This window comes from Colobus angolensis, unplaced genomic scaffold (genome assembly GCF_000951035.1).
Source record: "Colobus angolensis palliatus isolate OR3802 unplaced genomic scaffold, Cang.pa_1.0 Scaffold31, whole genome shotgun sequence".
Taxonomy (NCBI): Eukaryota; Metazoa; Chordata; class Mammalia; order Primates; family Cercopithecidae; genus Colobus; species Colobus angolensis.
Genome location: NW_012116377.1, coordinates 10,040,066 through 10,062,346, shown reverse-complemented (window position 1 = coordinate 10,062,346; position 22,281 = coordinate 10,040,066). Strand labels below are relative to the sequence as shown.

The window sequence follows — 22,281 nt, the reverse complement described above, 5'->3', positions numbered from 1 at the left end:
CAGGGTCTCGCTATGTTGCCCAGGCAGGTCTCAAACTCCTGGGCTAAAGCAATCCACCCACCTTGGCCTCACAAAGTGCCGGGATTACAGCCATGAGCCACTGCACCTGGCTGCATTAAATCCTAATGCCCAATGTGATGGTATTTGGTGAAAGATAATGAGGTCACAAGGGTGGATTCCTCATGAATGGATTAGTGCCCTTATAAGAAGAGACACGAGAGCTTGCTTCTTCACTTTCTGCTCGCCACCTTGTGACAATTTAAGAAGGTGGCAGTCAGCAACCTGAAAGAGGACCCTTGCCAGACCCTGATCATGCTGGCACCCTGATCCCAGACTGCCAGCCTCCAGAACCATGAGAAATACAGTGCTGTTGTCTGTAAGCCCCCGGTCTTTGGTATTCTCTTAGAGCAGCCTGAACGGACCAAGACAGACCTCCATGAGGGAGGAGAGGCAGGGCTTGCAGCCAGGGCCCAGCCTGGGGCTCCTTGGGCCCGAGAGGGCTGCCAGCCAGCAAGCTTGCTGGGGGCTCCACACGGCTGCTGGGCAGGGGACAAAGAGGCCCTGGCACCGGAGGGCCGAGGATGCTGCCTCTTTCTGCTGCTATCCTCCTTCTGTGCTCTAACTGCACCCTCCCCCAGCCCAGGAGGAAGGCAGGGGAGGGGCGTGAGGCCTGGGTGTGTGTCTCAGGAGGGTGCAAGACAGGGAGCCAGGCCCCAACTCCCAGTCGTCTCTCAGGCCTGCCCCCTTTGACCTCTGAGCACACCCCAAGGGCGCTGGGCCTGCTCCTGGGGAAGAGAGGCCTTTGATGCCTCTGCTCTGGAAGGCACTTCAGGCCAGAATGGTGGCCCTGCAAACTCTGACTTCCCAATCCCACACAGAAGGGACTCTAGCCCTAAGCCCTCTATCCTGAGGGAGTCCTCTATCCCCTACAAGAAACATAGTAAAAGGCCCAGGGAGGAGAAAGGAAGACACAGCCTGTCAGCGTCCCGGGAAGCCCCCAACTCTTCCCTCCCAGTTCCTCAGTGCACCAGCTGGTGACAGATCTTTCACCCGTCCCTGTGGCTTGTGTTGCCTAAGTTGAAAACATTTTCTTTCCTTTTCCTTTGAAACGGGGAAGGAAGACCCCAGGACCAGAATCTGTAAGGGCGCCTAAAGTTATTTTTCTTAAAAGGGACACAAAATCTAAAAACTGTGGTGTACTGAGATGCTCCTGGCAGCCAGGCACTGAGCGGAAGGTTTCCGACATGTCATCTCACTGAGTCCGCGCAAGAGCCCTGCAAGCAAAGGGTCAGTGTCCCCATTTCACAGACGGGAGCCAAGTCTCAGAGCAGCCAGGCAGGATTCTTCCTCCAAGGTCTGTGCTCTTCCCCAGGCACCTCGGGACTCCTGAGGCTCCAGAACGCAGTCTCAGTTTTAAAATTAATGATGTTGAACTAAACATATTTTGTCCTTTTATTCCAAAAATGTGTGTTGGTATATTAAACACATCTTTTTAAATCAAATATTGGGCTCATACCTATAATCCCAGCACTTTGGGAGGCTTAAGCCGGCGGATCACTTGAGGTCAGGAGTTCGAGACCAGCCTGGCCAACATGGCAAAACCCCATTTCTACTAAAAATACAAAGATTAGCTGGGTGTGGTGGCACACACCTGTAATCTCAGCTACTAGAGAGGCTGAGGCAGGAGAATCACTTGAACTCGGGAGACAGAGGTTGCAGTGAGCTGACATAGCACCACTGCACTCTAGCCTGGGTGACAGAGCGAGACTGTCTCAAATAATAAATAAATAAATAAATAAATAAACAAATAAATAAATAAATAAAATGTTGACAAATGATAATTATATGTATTTATGGGGTGAGTGCAAAGTGATGTGATGATGTCACATATCCACCGTGTGGAATGCTTGATTGGGCTAATCAGCAAATCCATTACCTCACATACTGCTCATTTATCTCTCCTGTCATCTAACTGGAACATGGTACTCTTTGCTAAGCCTGTCTTTATATTCTCATGCTTTCACATCCAAGGCCCCGGAGAGTTGGTGCCTCCTAAGACAAGCCAATTCCCAGAGACAGTAAACAACTTGCCTTAGGGCATGCCTTTCACACACAGACCAACCAACCCAGAGTCCACTGCTGACAACAATCCCTTGCCCTCACCACCCTAGGGACAGGCACCGGGGTCCCAGGCAACTTGGGACAGCCCCTACATACTGAGCCAGCGCAAAGGCATTCTTCAAACCAGCCAAGCAGCTGCCTTGCTACCCTTCCTTCCCGCACAAACCACAACAATGGCCCTGCTCCCTCGGCCTCCTGACTGCCCTGGTGCCTCCTCCTGTGGCCCCTGCATGTTGTGTCCCCTCCTCGTGGGAACTGTGAGTGACAATCTTAGCAGCAGTTCTCTCCCGATCTGTTGGCCTCACCATCATAAAACCCACGTTTTAAAACACACCATTTTAAGCTCACAGAAGTATTAATTCATTCACACCTCACAACCACCCTGTCAGGAAATGAGGACACAGAAAAGTCACCTGGCCAAGGCCACACAGGCAACCTGGCTCCACACTTTAGGAGCTGAACCAATCAAGATGATGCTGTCTGTAGGCCCCACAGACATCTTAAATGGGTAAAGGCACAATCCAATGCCCTGGCACTGAGAGGGAGGTGGGAGGACCTGTGGGAGCTGCTGCTGTGGTCCCGGACAGGTACAGGATCCCCGAGAGGGGTCACTCTCAGTGGCTGCTCACCAGCTCACATGAGGACAGCCACAGGGCCTGTGGAAACAGGTTGGCCACCAGGAGTACATCCCAAGGCTTCAGCCAGGCTGTCCCACCTCCCAGGAGAAGCACAGCAGGGCAGCCCCCAGCCACTGCTGTTTCCCCAAATCCTGGCTCCTCTGGCCACTTCAATCCTAGCCTACATCAACCAAGGCAACTGTAAGAGGGAGGCCAGAAAGAGTAGGAGAAATGGGGACAGGGACAAGAGATGGAACAAATGAGAGGGAGAGAAGAAAAGGTGAGGAGGTGGAACAGAGAGGACAGGCCCTATCCTGCTAGGCCAGGGGACTCAGGACAGCAAAGAGCTGCTCCAGCGTGTGCAGCTGTGGGATGGGCCCAGAAAATGAAAGGGAATTTGGATTCTCCATAAGCTGTGATGCCCGGTGTCTGGCGTGGCTGGTGGGCCCACCACCCTGCCCAGAGGTAGGCTACGCTGGCGTGTGCATGCCGGGGGGAGGGTGCCTGCAGACCCCCATCCTGGCCCACCCTCCGCCTCCCTGCCTCCCAGGTGGCTGCTCCCTCCACCCAGGGAGAAGGAGAAGGTCTTTCCCACAGTTTGTGAAAGCACCCCTTCCACAGTTGTTCTGGAAATTCTTCTTTATCTCTCAGGAAATCAAAACCAAGGGAAGCTGGGGTCTGGATTGGCTGCACATGAGCCAAGGAGCATGTTCAGCAAGCGTCCCCTTGGCCAACACCAGTACTTCAGACACAAAGCTGACAGGCAACATGACCAGTGGCTAGTCCAGCCCCAGTCTGAGGCTATGCAGCAAAGGCCTGGCTTTGGGGGCTGGAGATGCCCCCGGGGTAGGAAGGAAAAAGTCCCCTAATCCGGCAGAGGTAGGACTGCCACTGAGCAGGGTAACCCGTAGCACCAGGCAGAGCAGAAGAGGTGAAGAGAAGGAGGGTTGGGCGCCCCAGACACACGAGGCAGACGTATGTGATCCCAGGGGCTCCACTGCACGCCAGCCTCCTGTGCCTGCCTGGCTGACCCAGCCACTCAGGTGGGCCAGGCCTCTGCCCATCCGTGCACTGGGATGGCCAGGCCACGATCAACTCCTTCTCCACAGATGAGCCTGCTGGACCTTGGCAAGCGCATTCTTCCACGGCAGCTCTTGTACACTAGACCATATGGTCCTGGGACCAGGCATCTCGTAGAATCACCTGGGAGCTTTTACCCGGAGAGGCCCTCTACCCCCAGCCCCAGAGATTCTGACTTAATCGTCTGGGGTGGGCTCCGCTGTTGGTTGTCTTTGTTCTGTTCTATTTTTAGCTTCCCTGGTGACGCACTATGCAGCCAGGGTTAAGAACCACCACATTAGTTTAAAGGTTGCCTCAAGAAAGCTTCTACCACCCCATTTAAATTTACAACCTCTCCCATCTGTCTATCTCCCTTCTCTACCATATTTTTCTCCACCAACTAGGCTGTGTATTACTGTTGTTTATTATTATGCTTCAGTCTGTCTCCTCTCACTGGAATGTAAACTCTTTGAGGGAGAGATTTTTTATCTACTTGATTCATGGCTACATCCCAGCCCCTAGGAAACATGCAGCTGAATGACTGCCTGGATGTGGCGCGCCATGCCTACCTTGGCCTACCTTGGCCTCTGCTCTACACCCAGCACAACACCCAGACATGCAAGGTGCCCCTGGTAGTTCCCTCAGGCTGCTGTAACAAAGCACCACCAACCAAGTGGCTAAAAACAACAGATTTTTATTGTCTCGTGGTTCTGGAAGCTGGAGGTCTGAGATCAAGGAGTCGGTAGAGCCCTGCTCCCGATGAAACTCAATAGAAATTTCCTGGTGTATTCCTAGCTTTTGGAGGCAGATGTTACTCCTTGGCATTCCTGGGCTTGCAGCTACATCACTCCAGTCTCTGCCTCGGTCCTCACCAGGCCTTCTCCCTGTGTCTGTGCTTTCACAGGGCAGTCTCTTTTTCTCACAAGTTCGCTGTTCCTATTGGATTAGGGGCCCATCCTACTCCAGTATGGCCTCATCTTTACTTGAGTTCATCTGCAAAGATCCTGCTTCCCAATAAAGCTACATTCACAGGTAACAGGGGTTCGATGTATCCTTTAGGGGTAAAATTCAACCCACAACAGTGCCTAATACTTATTTGTTGAAAGAGAAGAAACTTTACTGGTTCCAAAGCAAGTAAGAGGCACAATTAGTAACTCAAAATTGTGAGCTCTTCCTTCTGCCCCACAAAGCCTCCTGGAGACTCAAGCATGTCACCTGAGACAGGAGCCCGTGAGGTCCACAGCCTGTCCCCCAGCAGACGACTCAAGCATGTCACCTGAGACAGGAGCCCGTGAGGTCCACAGCCTGTCCCCCAGCAGACGACTCAAGCATGTCACCTGAGACAGGAGCCCGTGAGGTCCACAGCTTGTCCCCCAGCAGACGACTCAAGCATGTCACCTGAGACAGGAGCCCATGAGGTCCACAGCCTGTCCCCCAGCAGACGCCATATGCACGGAACCAGTGGCTGAATGGGTACCAGGGACATGGGGACATGGGTGGTCTCTGGTTGTGTGCCAGGAGACAAGAGAAACAACACTGGTATGTGAGGAGCCCCAGGTGCCTTTGAAAACCTGTACCTCCCTGCAGCCTCCTGGGAATCCACTCTTCCTGGTCAGCTACTAAGGAACCAGGGAGGGGCAGGTCACTGCCTGCCAGGGAAGAGCCACTCAAAGCAAGGCTTCTATGCCAGGTGGGCGGAAGCCCAGGCAAGGTTGCTGCTGAGGCCCTGACTCTGAAGCCCCCAAAGCCTCCCCACACATTTATATAAACCCTGCCACCCCCACATCCCCCCACCTCCTGTCAGAGACAAAGTCATATTTCTCTGCAGCTTTGGGGGAGGATTCTGCTTAATGACTGTCACTTCTGCAGGCTCTTCGGTTTTACAAGGTTTACCCTACAGCAGATTGTCTGTTCTGCTGGCCAGGATTTCCTGATCTTCCCCAGAGTAACTCTGAAGGCCATGTCCCAACTCAGTGCTGGCCCAGACATGCAGGAAGGTGCTAATTCATCTATTAGCTCCCATATGAGAGCTCCTCTTGGGAACAGGATCAGGCCCTCATGGCGGGTGCACAGAACTGAGGTAGGGCCACCCTGGCTGTGCACACTTCCCTAATTGCCTGCCATCCATCATTCACAGTCTCCTGCATTCTATTCCAGGGGCAAGAGTGGGAGACACAGTCCCAATTACCACAATAGGCCCTTCAGCCCTCCAGAGTAGCTTTGGCTCAGCTTTCCAAACCACGTGCACTTTTGGTGAAGTGCATTTCCTCACGGTTGCTCCCACTTGCTGCTAGCAGGCCCATGACTTTATGAAGCTGTCAGAGCCTGGCCCTTCTCCTGTGCACATCCTGCAGCACCTCTGGACACCCAGGTGCTGAGTTCTCCTGGCGGTCTAGGGGAGCCTGCGGTGGTGATCACCAGCTCCTCTGATCTCCTGCAGCCCTTGGCATCGTTAGAGCTCCAGGACCACATCAAGAACTGTGCTGAGTGGTAGAGGGTGGGAAGGGAGTATGGCAAGGTCTCAGCCCAACTCCCAGGAAGCTGGGAGCTGAAGGTGCTGGGGAAGTACCCGGACGGGCCCAGTGTGGGCTGGGGAGGCTGAAGTGGCCACAACTCTGGATGGGCCAGTGGTCTCTTTCTGACCAAGAGTGCTATCCCCTGCAGTGTGCCCTCTCCATTTGTCCCCTATCATCCAACCCGAAGAATCCTTTGGGCTCATGCCCCTAGGAAGGTACAGGAGAAGCAAGGAGTCGCTCAAGTCCTTTAGGGGAGTTAGCACAGTCAGGTGTGGTCTTATTAACACTGGGCTAAGATCAGACACCAGATGGCTGTTTTCCAAGGAGTGGCACAAAAAAGATGAGAGAGGGGCATGTGAACTGGCAGCAGCCACAGGTCCATCCAGGGCCATAGGCTGGGAAAGGGAAAGCGGGAAAGGCCTATGGGAGCCTGCTGGACATAGAATGCCTGCACAAATTCCACCAACAGGGAGAGCCTGCCCTGGGACAACTGCACTCTCTCCACTCTTGCAGGGACAACAGGACGCCTTTCTTCAGCAAGTGGAAACCAAGACAAGGGGCCCAGGGACTGGCCTGACTGTCAGGACTGGGTCCAGGGGTCCTAGGTCGAGGCATGTCCTGGATTTGACTAGCAGCCTCCTGCAGACCCCCTCCCACCCACCCAAACCCCTCTCTTGTTTCTGCCTACCCAAATCCTACCCCTACTGTACATACGATGGAACACCCACAGCACCTACAGCCATTCTGTTTAGAAAGTCTGGAAAGATTTAGGGAAATGCTTCCTGAAGGAAAATCACACAAAAGGAAGAAGAAACTGCACCAAGACCTAGCAATAGTTAGTGACCCCAGGGGGTGAGTCTATGAGTGCTTTTTCTTCTCCATACTGCTCTTATTTTCCAATTTTTCTACAAAGAACATACATTCTTCACATAATAAAAATGTTTATTTTTTGCCATGCATGGTGGCTCATGCCTGTAACCCCAGGACTTTGGGAGGCTGAGGCAGGAGGAATACTTGAGCCCAGGAGTCGGAGGCCAGTTTAAGCAACATAGTGAGACCCGGTCTCTGCAAAAAAATTTTTAAAATCAGCCAGGTGTGGCGGCGGGTGCCTGGAGTCCCAGTTACTGGGGGGCTGAGGTGGGAGCACTGCTGGACCCCAGGAGGTCTAGGCTGCAGCGAGCCATGATTACACCACTGCACTCCAGCCTGGGTGACAGAGTCAGACTCTGTCTCAAAAAAAAAGTAAAAGAAAAAAGAAAAACGTTTATTTTTTAAAAGGTAAAAAATCACATTCTTCTTTTAGGGCCTGATTCTAACCCTTCCGTCTTCATGATGTCTTCCTTGACTTACCCCAGCCCAGAATGATACTTCCTATGTCTAAATTTTTATTAGAATCATAATCCTAAGTAACAGCTGATTCCAGCTGTTTCAAAAGACATAGCAGGGCAAATTCAACTGGTCATTGCCTCTTTGCTCCGTCTTCCCTCTCTTCTTATCTCCCACAGGACCCCTCATTTTGAGTCTAGAGAGCTAAAATAGTAAGTCCTTGCTGGCTACTGACTCCAGTCCCCACCAATCCCCATTCTGCATTTAAGGCAAACTGAGGTCTTTTGTTGGGACACAATCCCATGTAAGGATGTGGAGGAATTTGAACCCTTGTGCACTGCTGGGAGGAAGATCAAATGGTGCAGGCCCTCTGGAAAACAGGATGGCAGTTCCTCCAAAAGCTAAAGATAGAATCACCATATGATCCAGCAATGCCATTCTAGATATATACCCACCAAAACTGAAAGCACAGGCCAGGCGCGGTGACTCACTTCTGTAATCCCAGCACTTTGGGAGGCTGAGGCGGGCGGATCATCTGAGGTCAGGAGTTCAAGACCAGCCTGGCCAAAATGGTGAAACCCCGTCTCTACCAAAAATACAAAAATTAGCTGGACATGGTGGTGTGCACCTGTAATCCCAGCTACTAGGGAGGCTGAAGCAGGAGAATTGCTTGAACCCAGGAGGCAGAGGTTGCAGTGAGCCAAGATCATGCCACTGCACTCTAGCCTGGGTGACAGAGTGAGACTCCATCTCAAAAAAAAAAAAAGAAAGCACAGATATGAAAAAAGTATTTGTACACCCATGTTCCTAGAAGCACTCTTCACAACAGCCAAAAGGTAGAAGCAACCCAGTGTCCATCAGTGGACACTCTGTATGGATAAATAAAATGTGGTATATTCAGACAATGGAGTATTATTCAGCCCTTAAACAGGAAGAAAATCCTGACATGTGCTATAACTTGGATGAACCTTGAAGACATCATGCTAAGTGAAATAAGCCAGTCACAAAAAGCACAAATACTATATGTGTCCACTCACATGAGCTACCTAGAGTAGTCAAAATCATAGAGACAGAAAATAGAATGATAGTTTCCAGGAGCTTGCGGGAGGGAGGATGGGGAGTTAGAGCTTAATGGGTATACAGTTTCAGCTTGTGAAAATAAGAAAAGTTCCAGAGATGGATGCTGGTGATGATGGTTGCACAATGTGTACGTACTTAATGCCACTGAACTGTACATTTAAAAATGGCTAAGATGGTGAGTTTTATGCTATGTATTTTTATCACAACTAAAATAATCCATTAATTTTTTTTTTAAAAAGACTCAACCCTAGTGACTCCACCAACAGGGCCCCCTGGACTGTCAAGCTGCTGTTCCCGTAGCACTTAACTCCCTCACTGAGAGGGTTGGATATTCCCTAAGGAGCAGAGACGGTATCTTTTTCATAGTGGCAGGCTGTATGTAGCAGCAGCTCAGTAAATGTTTGTGGAATGGATAAAATAATAACACAAAGACCACTTATATCTATAACTGGTATGGGAGTAGAGTTCAGAATACTTAAAAAAAATAGAGACAGAGTCTTGCTCTGTTGCCCAGGCTGGAGTATAGCAGCAAGATCTTGGCTCACTATAACCTCAGGCCCCTGGGCTCCAGCAATCCTGTTGCCGCCTCAGCTTCCCAGTATTCTGGGCCTGGGATGACAAGCATGAACCATCGTGCCCAGCCCAGAATACTTTCCTTCATGTCAGGTTTGAGACAGGAATGCAGGGTGTTCACGGCCCCTCCTCATGTGGTCTGTTGGCTGAGGGTGTGAGTGGAAGGTAAACATTTTCCACCCTCTGCCTACAGGGTGCACAATCCACCCACGGGTATCTGAGTATCTTGGACATTGTCGCGTGGTCATTATAATTCAGAACCACGCTGCAGCAGAGCCAGACACCAGAGCAACCTGGGGAACGCAGCCAAGTCCTTGAAAGAGACAGGAGAGGAGATAGTAACCTTAAAAGCAGGAGGTGCTGGGGAAAGACTGAGGAGAAAGGGGATCTCTCCCCAAGACCCTGCCACACCCCTGATGTGTGGGGAGGCGGGCTGGCTACCTCATTGCCACACCAGGCTTGGCAGCCCCTCTGCCGGGACCCCAGCTGCAGATCCACAGGACTCGGGTGCCTGACCCCACCCATGCTCCATCCTGAACCCTGGAGCCCTGCGGGGAATGTTTCTTAGGCAGAGGACCAGCACCCCCTAGAGGAGACAGCCTTCTCTCCCTTCACCCAAAGAAGAGTCTGGAATGATCTCTCACCCACCCACCACCTACGACCTTTAAAACCTCAGGGCTCCAGCTCAGGCACAAACCAGTCAGGTGCAGCCTTATCCACATGAAGAAGGAGCTCTTGTGAAAGCAGAGAATCCTTCAGAGCCCTCTCGGGCCTGGCTGGGGCGTTCTCTGGCCCCTGAAACCTTTGGGGTGTTGAGTTACCTGACCTTGACTCTCACCTGGTTGTCTGTTCTGCCTCAAGGGCAATCAGTCTGCAGCCTCCTGGGCTGTGCGGGGCTGGGGGCCTTCCATGCCCTACCTCACCTCAGCTCCCAGCAGCCCTGCAAGGAGTCCTGGGCTAGAGAGCTGGGCGCCCTCTTACGGATGCTGCTCTTCTGTGCCTTTTATCACAATTATAACAGAACAATAGAGCAGTACGTTGTCTAACATTAATACCCCGTGAAGTCCGTGTCTCCTAGTCACTAAACCCTAGCGCCTACAAGAATGTGATAAGCTCAATTGACTAATTATTCATTGTTTAGTGTCTTCTCTAACAGAAGACGTGCTTCATGATGCCAGCGATGATGTGTACTTTAATCTGTGTCGCACTGCCCGCCTCTAGCTGAGTGTCCTGCAGTGTGGCTGGTGGTCCCCAGTGATGAGGCAGAGGTCAAACACTAGGTGAATGGATGAGTGAATGGCCATCCCATGTTACAGATGAGGACTATCCCCATCCCATGTTACAGGTGAAGAAACTGAGGCTCTGATTAGGTGCCTTGCCCAAGTTCCCACAGTCACCAGGCGGCAGAGCTGGGTGTGGACCCGTCTGCTCAACACAGGTGCTCATCTTGTTCCCTTCTGCTGACTCCTGGGCAAGGGTGAGCTGGTGATGCCAAGGTCTATCTGCATCTTCCTTTGCTGTGACCCACGTGGTATGGCGCCTTCTTTGGCTGAGAAAGCCGAGACTGATTGATTTCTCCCCTCCCCAGGCAGAGCTCCAGGAGCTGTCCCTCCCTCCAGAATAGCCTCTGCTGGCACATCCCAGAGGCCCTTGTCCCTCCCAGGTGTGGGGAGGGCACAGCCCCCCCCAGCTCAGGTGCTGTCGGCTGCAGCAAGCGCAGGTATCTGGGGTGGGGGTGGGGGGGACAGGCAGGAGGGCTTGCGAGCCACCAGTGGATATTCCAGCATGGGCCGCGGCTCCAGCTGACCTGCCCCATCAGAAACGCTGAAACATTCCTATTTGTCACCACACATCAGACAGGGGAGACATCTAAGTATCTCCAGGGGTCTCCAGGGGTCCCCTGGCCTCTGGCCTGCCTCTGCCCATGGCCAGTGGTGGCTCAGCACCAAAACATCCTACAGGCTCCTTGGCCAGTCCCTGGCTGCCCCCCGGGAGGTGTGTGCTGCACAACCATTCTCCTCAGGGGAGAATGAGGCCATGGACAGTGGTGGGCTCTGCCTGTCACCCCTCCCTACCCAAGACAAACTCTTCTCCCCAAATCCCCATCAGTCTCTTCCTCTTCCTTAGATCCAGGCCCAGCCTGTCATGCTGTGCAGTTGATTTATTTTTCTTGTGGCCTTGCTCTCAGTGGGGCTAGAGAACAGCATGTCATCACCCTCTCTAAATATTACAACTCTGCAGAGAATTGATGAATGTGACTCATCACCCTCCATTCTCCAACTAGAGAATCCCCAGGCCTTTCTTTGTTGATATGAGTGTGATCATAATCATAAAAATAACAGTAACAATAATAATGGCAGCTCACAATTACTGAACACTTGTTATGTGCCCGATACTGTGCTAAGCACTTTCCCCACATTATTCCATTTACTCTTTGCAACTCTATTACGTAGGTACTCTTCCTATCCTATTACACAGATGAGGAAACTGAGGTTCAGAGTGGCTCAATGTCTGTAACTTGTCCTGGTCACATAGCCAGGAAACAGCAGAGTAGAGGCAATGTGCAGAACTGCTTAACCCCAGAGCCTAGGCCTAACCACTGTGCCCCACTGGCTCTCCATGAGCCCAGCCTCAAAGGGCGTTTTTAAACTATAATGTCAACCCCCCCATCTCATAGTTAACCATCAACCCAAGCCAAAAGTTCAATCCCAAAACAGAGACCAGAGCGAGCATCGTGTTTCTACCAAGGGCTACAACCAGTGCTACTGATGGAACAGGGAAAGAGGCCCCAGAGGGACATTTGCATATGATTGCTTGCAGTTAGCCTCTGATGTGTACCAGCCACCTCTGTCCCTGGCGATGTCAGAGTCAGAATCATCTCTGACCCCATGAAAATTATAGCATCTTGGTTTTTCTCTCCTTTCATCTCTTTCCTGATTGCCATCATTGATCCTGGCACATCCCAGACAGAAATACCCCCACTGTGGCAGGGGTCTGACGTACAGGCCACTCTGTGATTAGGGCAGTGTTCTTTTATCAACCCAAAGTCACTGCCTCTGTGGGAGAGAGAGAGAGGGAGGTGTTACCCCAAGGGCAGTCACCGTAGAAGAGGCCTGAGTCAGCCCCTCTGACCAAACACCCTTGCTGGAGTGCTGGGGCCCAAGAGCCAGCACCGTGGAACAAGGAATAGGAAGATGCCTGCTGAGTGGGAGAAGAGATGGTGAGAGAGGGCAAGGAACTGGGCCGAGGCACAGGGGTGGCGGGTGAGCCGGCTGTGTTGGCCGAGGCAGGCTGGGAACCTGTGCTGGAGGGCCAGACTGCTTCTGAGCAGTGAATTTTCTGGATTTCCTTTGTGTTCCACTGAATGAGTGAAACCTGCACAAAGCTTGCGGAGCTAAGAGGAATCAAGGAAAGCACCTTTGTCCACGCTGTGCCAGGGACAATGCCTGGGCCAGTGAGGTGGTGAGGACAGGACCAGGAAAGAAAATTCCAGAAGGGGGAGCTCAGTGGCTTGGCTCGTACATGTTGGGACCACTTAGTGGGCTACCCCTTCCCACTTTAAACTTGAGCCTATGAGATCTGTTCTAATAGGGAAGTCTGTTTCCTCATCTGTCCTAAGGGGGAGACCCCTGGATTTCAGGAACTGCCATCAGACAGGAAAGGCCCCTGGTGGCTCCTCAGTCACAGACACACACACACACACACATACACACACAGAGGAAACCAAATCTCTCTCCTGCCTCTCCTCTGAGTCTCCTGTTAGTCTGAGGGCTCCCCAAACCTCCTTCCCACGGATTCCTCGGACACACTCCTTTCTCCTGGGCACGTAAAAACATCTGTCCGGTAATCAGGCTGGGTAAAAGCTAGTATCAGAAAGTGTTCTGGGGGTGTTTCTCCCACTTAACCAACGACGGGATCTTGGAAAAGTTACTTCATCTCTGTGCCTCAGTTTTTCCTCCTGTAAAATGGAGATAATCACAGTACAGCCCTCTTCTTTGCTGTGGTGATTAAGTGAGTAGATGAAAGCACTTAGGGCAGTGGCTGGTTCAGGCAAGCTCTGCGTAGGCGTGAGCTCTCACTGCTAGCCATCATTCCACCATGGGAGGGCGAAGGTGGGTGGGAGAAGCAGCAGGGAAACAGCACATCTGCACTGCCTGAAGGGCTCAAGGCCAGGAGTCCAGCCACGCACTCCACTTCCTTGAGCTCCACTTTCCTGAGCTCGGCTCAGCTGCAACACTCTCAGGTCCCTCCGGGATGTGGAGATTCAGCGAGGGGCAGCCTTCTTCCTGGGAGACCAAGGTGACTGCTGCCTACACTGTCGCTACCTGACAGAGGAGCGTGAGAGGTTGGGAGAACCCCAGAACTGGGGCCAATGTGTTTTGCAGATACATGTCTCTCCCAAAGGCTTAGAGTCTCAGTTTTGACAGACAGATGGAAGACACGCAGGCAGAATCCACAGTCTTGGATCCCAGGGCAGACTTGGGAACTGGGCAGTTCTCATTCTGCCTGAAAAAAACAGTGCTTCCCTCACCCCTGCTGTTGTCAGCCTCACCTTCTCTCTCTCTCTCTGTGTGTGTGTGTGTGTGTGTGTTAATTTGCACTATTTCATTTAATCACTTTCTTGAAAACTCAGGCCAAGCCTCCAAAGAGTCCTCTTTACAGCAAACTTAGAGGACTCATGAGTCCTAGGGAAACTTGCCTGGGGAGAAGGAACTCTCCGGAAGGCAAACACAGCAGCTCCTTTTCTGGGCATATGGGAGCATTATCGGGCTCTCCAGGAAGCCATGCTGGATGAAGGCCACTGTATCGCTTCGTGTCCCCATGGAACTCATAAGCAGATTTTGCACTCTATTAATCTACATCTGTTTGCACGTCCCTGCTGTCAGCAGCTTCTGTCTAGGGAGGCGGCAAACACGCAGTGAAAGGAACGTGGGCTCTGGAGCGGCCACTTGGGTGCAGCCTGTCTGTACCACTGCTGGCTGGGGGACCTTGAGCTCTTGAGTCTTTTAATTTAGAATACGTTCCCTACCCTTTTTTCTTTTTCCATGACTGATTTTTTAAAGAGTACACAATGTAGACTGTCCCACGTTCTGGATTTGTCCAGTTGTTTCTTGGTGATTTTTTTTCTTTAAATTTATTACAGAAAATTTAAAATAGAGTATACATGAAGTAAATAGCATACATGACCTATCTATCAACTGGATGTGCTGATAAAGGTAGCTGGCTTGCAGTGCTGTCAGGAGGACTGGTGATAAGGTGGGCAGAGCCTGGCCCAGTGCCTGGCACGCACTGGCTTAGGAGGCATGGAAGCTGCCAGATGGTGGTGAAGATGAGATGATGGTGGTGACATTCGGGTCCCAGTCTATGCTTTCCGTCTCTCTTGGTAGGCTAGGAGCTCCTCCCCAAAGCGGGTGGTGGCGCTTCCTCCTTTCTCCTCCTCCTGTTTCTATTCTCTCCCTGCAGCCTCGCTGTCCCCCTCTCCCCACCCCCCAAAAAAGTTACAGGGGACACCATGATAATTCACATTTAACATACCTGGAGGGGTGGGGCTGGCGTGCTCTAGACAACACACTCTCCGAAGTCAACAAACCACCCTGTCAGGCTGTGCCCACTTGAAAGGAGGGAAGTGGGATGTCTCCATGGGGGCCCAGCTCTCCCTCCCTTCCCTCCTCCTCCCCCAGCCTCACCCCTACCTCACGTTGTCATGTTTCTGGATGTAAATCTTATGGAACATCATATCCTCCTGCTTGGCGTTGATGTCTGCTTTCATCTCCATGGCAACATGACGGGGAAGGACAGACAGCAGGAGCCGCTCCTGCGGAGGGAAGCACATTCTTTCATCACAGCGCCTTCCACCTGCCTGGCAAGTGCTCTCTCCTCCACACCTGTGCCCCTGCCTGAGGGCCCTGGAAAACCTTTCAGGCTCTCCCGGGACTCCTGGGCTAACACTGTGTGTGTGTGTGTGTGTGTGTGTGTGTGTGTGTGTGTGTGTGTGTGTATGTGCATGTGTGTGTATGTGCGTGCAGGCTACCTGTCCCCCATCTTCCCTCCCCAGGACACCACGTGATCCTTCCGCCTCACACGTTTCTCTGGCAAAAGTGCCTCGGTGACCCTGTGAGTACTGAGCACCTCAGGTTAGAATCCTGGATGTCACCTGAGACTCTGCATGACCTTGGGCAAATGACTGAACTTCTTTGAGCCTCAGGTTGCTCATCTGTAAAATGGGGATGGAGTTGTTGAGAGCATTACATGAGATCCACTCCATCAGTTTTCAGATATTTATTGAGCACCTACCATGTGCCAGGCACTATTCTGGGGACCAAGAGAGTTAACACCAAGAGTGAGACAGGCAAGGTTCCTCCTTCAGAAAGCATCTGGTGTAATAGGGGTCTCGGGCGCTACTATGGGGGCACTGAGTAGGGACAGCTGATCTCCACTGGGGTAGTCAGAGAGGGCTTCCTGGAGACGGGAAGGATGGGGTAGGAAGGAGGTGCTCCAGTTCCACTTGGGGGACAGTGGCCCAGGAGAGAGGGAAAGCAAGCTGACTTCGAGAAATCACGTCACAACCAGCTGCAGGGGAGGTGGGAGAGAAGCAAGTGGAGGGGCAGGCCACATCGTGGAGGCTCACATCAGCCTGTTATGGAGTCTGGACTATGCCCTCTTTCTGAGCTCCTGTCCTGGGCCTGCCCTGCTCCAAGAGCTGCCTCCCTGCCAGACTCCCTGTCAGGCTGGTGCACATCATTTGCTCATCGGCAGCCTTTCATTTTGGCTGCCTCCAGCCCTCCTCATTCTCCTGCCCTTCACTCCACACCAGATGCTAGAGTCACCCTCCTCCCTCCACCTGGCCCCAAATATGGCATATCCCACCTCTGTCCTCGCTCCATCCATGCCTGCATTCTGGGAGTAAATCCATGGCCAAGGCTCCCACTGTAGAGGTGGCTCTGTCAGCCACTTCCCACATCCCTACCTCCTGTCCATGGCTCGCCAGCCTCCAGCTGCCCACCTGGATGTCTTGCCACCACCACCCTGACATCACACCCAAACTACACTCGCTTTCCGCACTGTCATTCCCCAATCACTTTTCTTTCCATTTCCCTGCCTTGACCTGGGACAGCCCCATTCTGCTGCACCAGTGTCAAGGCCCTGCCCACATAAGTGGCTTTTGCTTTTCAGATCTTTCCCTCTGACACTCATTCCTTTCCCCTGAGCGGTAGGCCCTGTCCAGCACCGATGAAGTCCTGCTCATCTGGAAACAGCTCTCGCACTTGTCCTTTCCGTTCTGTGCCTTCCTTCACTGCCCATATGCAGTTCTCACCTGGCTCTTGGATTCTGGTTGCGACACCCTGGACAGACAGCCTCCCTCTGCCCTCCCTGGTGCCTGCACAGCCCCAATCTCTCTGAAACACTGCCTGTGCTCAACACCTTCAAAAGTTTTCTAGTTTCACCAGCCACATCACATACGAGTTTTTCCAGACCCACTAAACTCACTCTTCCTTATTTTCCACTGCAAATCAATGCCCATGTCCCCTTACCCCCTTGCTATGCCTCATGCTTGCCTGGCCTACTCCTGCCACCCCCAGACTGGCTGCTGCTCCTCTCCTTGCTGAAGCACCCTCTCCACCCCAACCTTAACCTGTCACCACCCAGGCCACCTTCAGGGCCAGACTGGATGACCGGGGCAGCCTCTAGATCACTTTCCTTATCTCCAAGCTTGCTGCCTCTGGTCCATCCTCCCCTCTGCAAGCAAGCAACTGCTTTTCCTAAAACATACCAGACCACGTCGCCTTCTAAGCCTCCTGACCCTGCTGAGATCAGCCCATGCCCGCAGCCTGGCCTGGAGGTTTCCACGATCTGACTCCTCCCTGCTCTTCCACCTGCTGTCCCAGCAGCACTGAAATGAAATCCACACTCTACTCCAGATACAGCAGAACCCAGAGGCCCCCACGCTTCCTGGGGTCTTTCTTGCTGCTGCACACAAGCTCCTCAGCTGGCATCACCCTCCTCCTCCGCTGCTCCCCACCCTCCTTCAGGGTCTCCCTTTTCCCAGGAGGGGGGGGTCCGACTCTGGCTGCCGGCATCCCCTCCCCACCTGCTGAAACCCCACATCAGTAGCCTGTTAACTGTGTGTGAGGAGAGGCCACCTGGGGGACCGGAGCTGCATCTCGCCCAGTGCCACGGCCCAGAGCCTTCTGCTTGAGAAGCTGACACATTCGTGAAGGGCGGTGTTCCCTGTGGGTCGGTCTGGCCCCCCAGGCAGCAGGAAACACGAGCACCAAAGCCCAACTCTTAGTAAATAGTTACTGGTGACAGAAATAGGAATTAAAAGACAGCGTGGGATGACTGCGAGAGGCCGTGCTACAAACCGTTTGGCTTCATGATAGGCCTCCTACATTTCCAACCACCTCCGGGGCTGAGGGCCAGGAGGGGTAGTCAGGAGGCCGCTGGGGGATAATTCTGAGCCCACTCATCACAGGGCACCTAGAAGCTTCCCCAGGGAGCCCCGGCAGCTCTCTCTGCATGCCTTGCTGGCTGTGGCTGGCTGAGAAGCACCTGTCCGCAGAAAGCGTCCCCTCCTCAGCACATTGGCTCCGAATATGGAATGGCAAAAATATTTTCTCCCCTAAATCCCTGTGGATTTGGTGGAATGTCCAGACTGGCCCAGGCCAGAGCAAGGAAACTGTGGCAAGCTGTAAAATGGTAATTCCCCTGGAGAAGTGAGAGGGGCAGCCCCAAAAATGGAAGAAGAAGGAGGTATCCTGATCTCAGGTGAGAGACGCTGAGGCCTGGAATGGGGATGAGATAAGGGGCTTTTCAGGAATGCTGAGACCTTGGGGTGAGCATGGTGCAGTGTGTCAGAGGTGACGTACTTGTGTTAATAATAAAGGGCAGTGGGAGGACCCCAGGGACACTGCCAGCAAGGGCTTCCTTCAAGATGCTGGACCAGAAGCTCAGACAGGGCCAAAGAGTGAATGGGGAGAGCCAGGCTGAGGACTAGTCAGCGTAAGTGGGGACCTGACAAGACATGGCGACCACCGAGGCAGCATTGGAAGGGAAGTGGGGACAGGTGGGGACTTGGGGGCCTGGAGAGGTACTACAGAGCTTTGCCCCCTCGTTTGGCTGTCTGGATGTCACCAGCCTGTCATTGTGACTCACTTAGGATGCAACCAGATGGCATCAAGGACGTCCCCCGCAGTAGTAAAACATTCTGCACTCAGGGTGGCCACAACATGTGCTCCATGCTGGCCTGGAGCCATGAGTGACCACTGCCATCTTAGCCCTTTCTCCATGTCCCCCACACTCAAAGGCAGACCTTCCATGTTCGTATCAGCCATGGGAGCTGACGCCGCATGTGGCACTCAGGTGGGCTCCACTGATGCTTGCTGAGGGTCTGGGGAGATGGTAATCTAAGAGGGGAGGGAAGGCCTCTGGTTTGGAGCAACCTTATCTCATAGGAGCCAGTGGGAGCCCCATTGCTCTGCAGACCCGCCCACTCTCTCCCCTAAGCCACACAGCCCCCCAGGCCTCCTGTGTGGGAGCCATCACTCAGAGTCACCAGACCCCTACCTGATTCACACACAGGAGAGGAGACAGTGGGGATCCAGACCTGGAATCCAAACAGGACTCCAACCCCAAAGAGGGAAGGGGCTGGACCCCTGATGTGGCCCTTAGCCCTGCTCCCACCCCACCCAAGAGGGGTGCACACAGGGCAGGTCCCTCTTTGCACCAGGAATCTGTAACCCTGGGAATGGCCTGCCTTCCCTGGCCCAGGCAAGTCTAGGGAGAGATGGGACTTTCTTCCTTCTCTGAACCACCAAAACCCAGAACTCAGAGAGGAATAGCCAGGTGTGGGGTGTCTCAGGGGAGGAAGCTCCTGTCTATTCTTTTCCCTCATCCCTCCCCTGGGGAGCACTCAATCCCAGTTAGGAATGCTGGCTTCTCTCCTTACTGCAACTCAAGGGGGGTGCAGTGTGGGGAGGGAGGGAGGGGGAGCCGTGTGGGGAGGGAGGGAGGGACCCTCTTGCTGCTGGGCTTGTTTGCAAACCACAGGGACACCACATGGCTATGGGCACCTGGCCTTAGGCATGGGCAGGGCAGAGCTCCCTTCCCACAGGGCCTGGAATGCTGGACTCTCTCCAGGGGAAACATTCCCCATGGGTTGGGCCCCTCCCAGGGAGTGGGGCTGGCAGCTGTAATGAGCACCACCTGCCCCAGGCCAGGCGCTCAGGGGAGGCACATCTCGAGTCTCCACTCCTTCCCACTGCGCAAGGGCAGGGGGCTCACTCACCTGCTGCTGGTTCTCCCGCTGTGAGTGGAGCCGCGCCTGGATGCACTCTCGGGTCTCCTGGAAAGCCTGTCTCTGGGAGACCTCAGCTGGGTAGTGGGTGCAGACACCCACGATGTTGGTGCAGGAGAAAATGAGAACATTGGAAACAAGCTGCAGAGGGAGAGAGGAGCACACCGAGCTCAGATCCTGACCCTCCTGGCCCCAAAGTGTGGAGCCCTCAGCCCCCGTCTCAGCAAACTCACACCTGGCGCTAGCAAGCAAATGCTGAGGGCACCCCACATGCAGCCAACCACTGGGAGCAGCCGGGCATAATCGATCAGGCTCTCTGATGTCCTCAAAGCCAGAAGTTTGGCTGGCCTGTCATGGGGTATGTCTTTTAAGGACACTGAATCACTTAGTAATCATACTAAACATGCCTATCGTACCAGAAATTAAAAGGTTACATGTACTGTGACAGAGCTGTGTATGTGCTGGAGGCAGGAGGGTCACCGCAAGGAAGGTGCCACAAGGGTGCTGGGATTTCACTTTTGAAAGTGTGATAGAGTCCAGCACAGGACAAGGGGCCACCCTCCCCCAGGGATCAGCTACAATGAATCAAGGCCTCTCAAATCCCCTCAGGTCCCCAGCACTGTGCCAAATGCTCTAGGGAATGAAAGGACAAGGCTGGCCAGTCAGGGTCCGTGGCCACAGTGGGTCTCCACTCCTTCCTCCCTAGGCTTCTGGTCTTTCTGTTACCAGCCCTCTGACAACCACTGCACCAGTTGGTCAGTGCCTGCCATTCCCTTGCTTCCCAACAACTGAGATGTATGTGTGGAAAAATGCCACTGACCCTCCGGGTCAGCAGAGTTGAAGCTGGAATTCCGTTGAAGGAAATACTTACTGAAAAGCTAAGGGAAAACGAAACACAATACAACACGACGCGGAAAGCAAGGTTACACAGTACATTCAGATCCCACTGAGTGATGCGTAGGCAAAATTTCTCTTGGCAGATAGAGCTCCTGGGTATCTGAGTACACGGGTCCTGTTGTCCTTGACTTGGGGCCACATGGGACAGAGCCACACAATGACGCTCCGGCTCCCAGGCTGTGGGGGCTTTGAGCTGCACCTTAGTTACTCCCTCCAAAAACTTCCTTCTTAGTCCCAGCTCCAGAAGGGGAGCCCGGGTCAGTCGCTGAACCTTCTGTTGTGGCTCCCTCAGCCCTCAGGAGGCCTGTGTTGGTCCCAAGTCCTGGGGTATGGAAGGCACTTGGCCATTTGCATCCCAAAGGGCCTTGCTGTGGGATGTCGCTGCCTGGCAGTGGCCCCGGCAGATGACTCCTACGCTCTTCTCTAGGGGCCTCTTGGCTCTCGACTCAGGTCTGCTTTCTACCTGAAGGCTTTGCCCACCACAGCTTTGAGGTGGTCCTGCCCTTGCTCCTTGCTGAATGTGGTACCACCTTTCCCTGGAGACATCGCATGCTGTGTACGCCCCAGTCCATGAAAAGACTTTCTCTTTCCCATTTCAGACTCTTACTCCCTACCGGCTGAAGAATGCCCTGAGCTCCCCATGTGTCTCCTGGATGTGCCTTCCAGGAAGGGGCAAGTTCAGATTTCCAGCTCTACTGCCTCAGCCGACTATTGTTGCTGACTTATAACTCCCATATTCTTCCACCCCAACCCCATCTACCCTAGAATCCCATCACTGTCATTTTATGTAAACCCATGGCATAGGAAAAGCCAACCTATTTATCACAAGGAAAGAAGATCCCTGCTCTTCAGAAACTTACAATCCACTTGAAGAGTGTTATAGATGGAATGCTTGTGTCCCCCAAAAGGACTGTTGAACCAAAGAGTGGCTGGATGAGCCCGCGGCTTCTGGAAGATTCATCAGAGGCAAGAGTGCAGGAATGGGAGACAGGTCCAGACGCTGCCACAGAAGCCCAAAGCATGAGGGAACAAAGACCTGTGTGTGGCTGGGAGCCAGTCAGGGCAGAGCTGACACAGAAGGAAGAGCCCCTAAGACCAGGGAGAAGAAAGTCCAGGAGGAAACAGATCGTGGCCTGAAGCAGTAACCAATGCTGTGATTATGAAGTGAGATCCCCAAAACAGGCCTCTGGGAAGCCACTGGGAACCACTGGGAGAGGATAAGGAGGAAGAGATGAGGAAGTGAAGGCGGAGGGGTAGGCCACAGGGAATTCTGAAGGATGATCTAGTTAGGGGAGATCTGTGTGAAAAGAGAGGAAGGTGCCAGGTGATAAAAACAGAAGTGAGACAGGAGAAACTGGGAAGGAGAAGATAAGGAGCTAGCCTCAGACAGGCTAGTGCATCATGAAAATATTATACAACATGACCAAATGGGCTTAACCCCAGGAATGAAGCCTGGCTCAACTTCAAAAAGCAATCAACATAATTTTGCATATTAACAGACTAAAATTTAAAAACCATATGATCATTTCAATAGTTTCTAAAACATCATTTGGCAAAATGCAACATACATTAATAATTTTTAAACTTACCAACTTAGGAATAGAAGTCCCTTAATCCGATCAATAGCATATACAGAAACCTACAGCTAAATTATATCATACTTAATGGTGAAAGACTGAATGCTTTCCCCTAAGACCAGCAACAAAGCCAGGTTGTTTCCTCCTGTCACTCCTATTCAACATTACACTGGAGGTCCTAGCCTACGCAATCAGACAAGAGAAAGAAACAGAAGACACAC

General features: G+C 52.8%; 1 protein-coding gene across 2 annotated transcripts in view; it reads right to left on the bottom strand.

The window, feature by feature from the left end:
- ADCY5 (adenylate cyclase 5) overlaps positions 1-22,281 on the bottom strand; it is a 167,332-nt gene that overhangs the window by 53,513 nt on the left and 91,538 nt on the right. For both annotated transcript variants that reach the window (XM_011950791.1, XM_011950793.1), the window contains exons 2-3: positions 19,578-19,727; positions 14,986-15,107 (exon numbers count right to left, since the gene is read on the bottom strand). In XM_011950791.1, the coding sequence (XP_011806181.1) occupies positions 14,986-15,107; positions 19,578-19,727 (272 nt within the window). The remainder of the gene's footprint in view (positions 1-14,985; positions 15,108-19,577; positions 19,728-22,281) is intronic.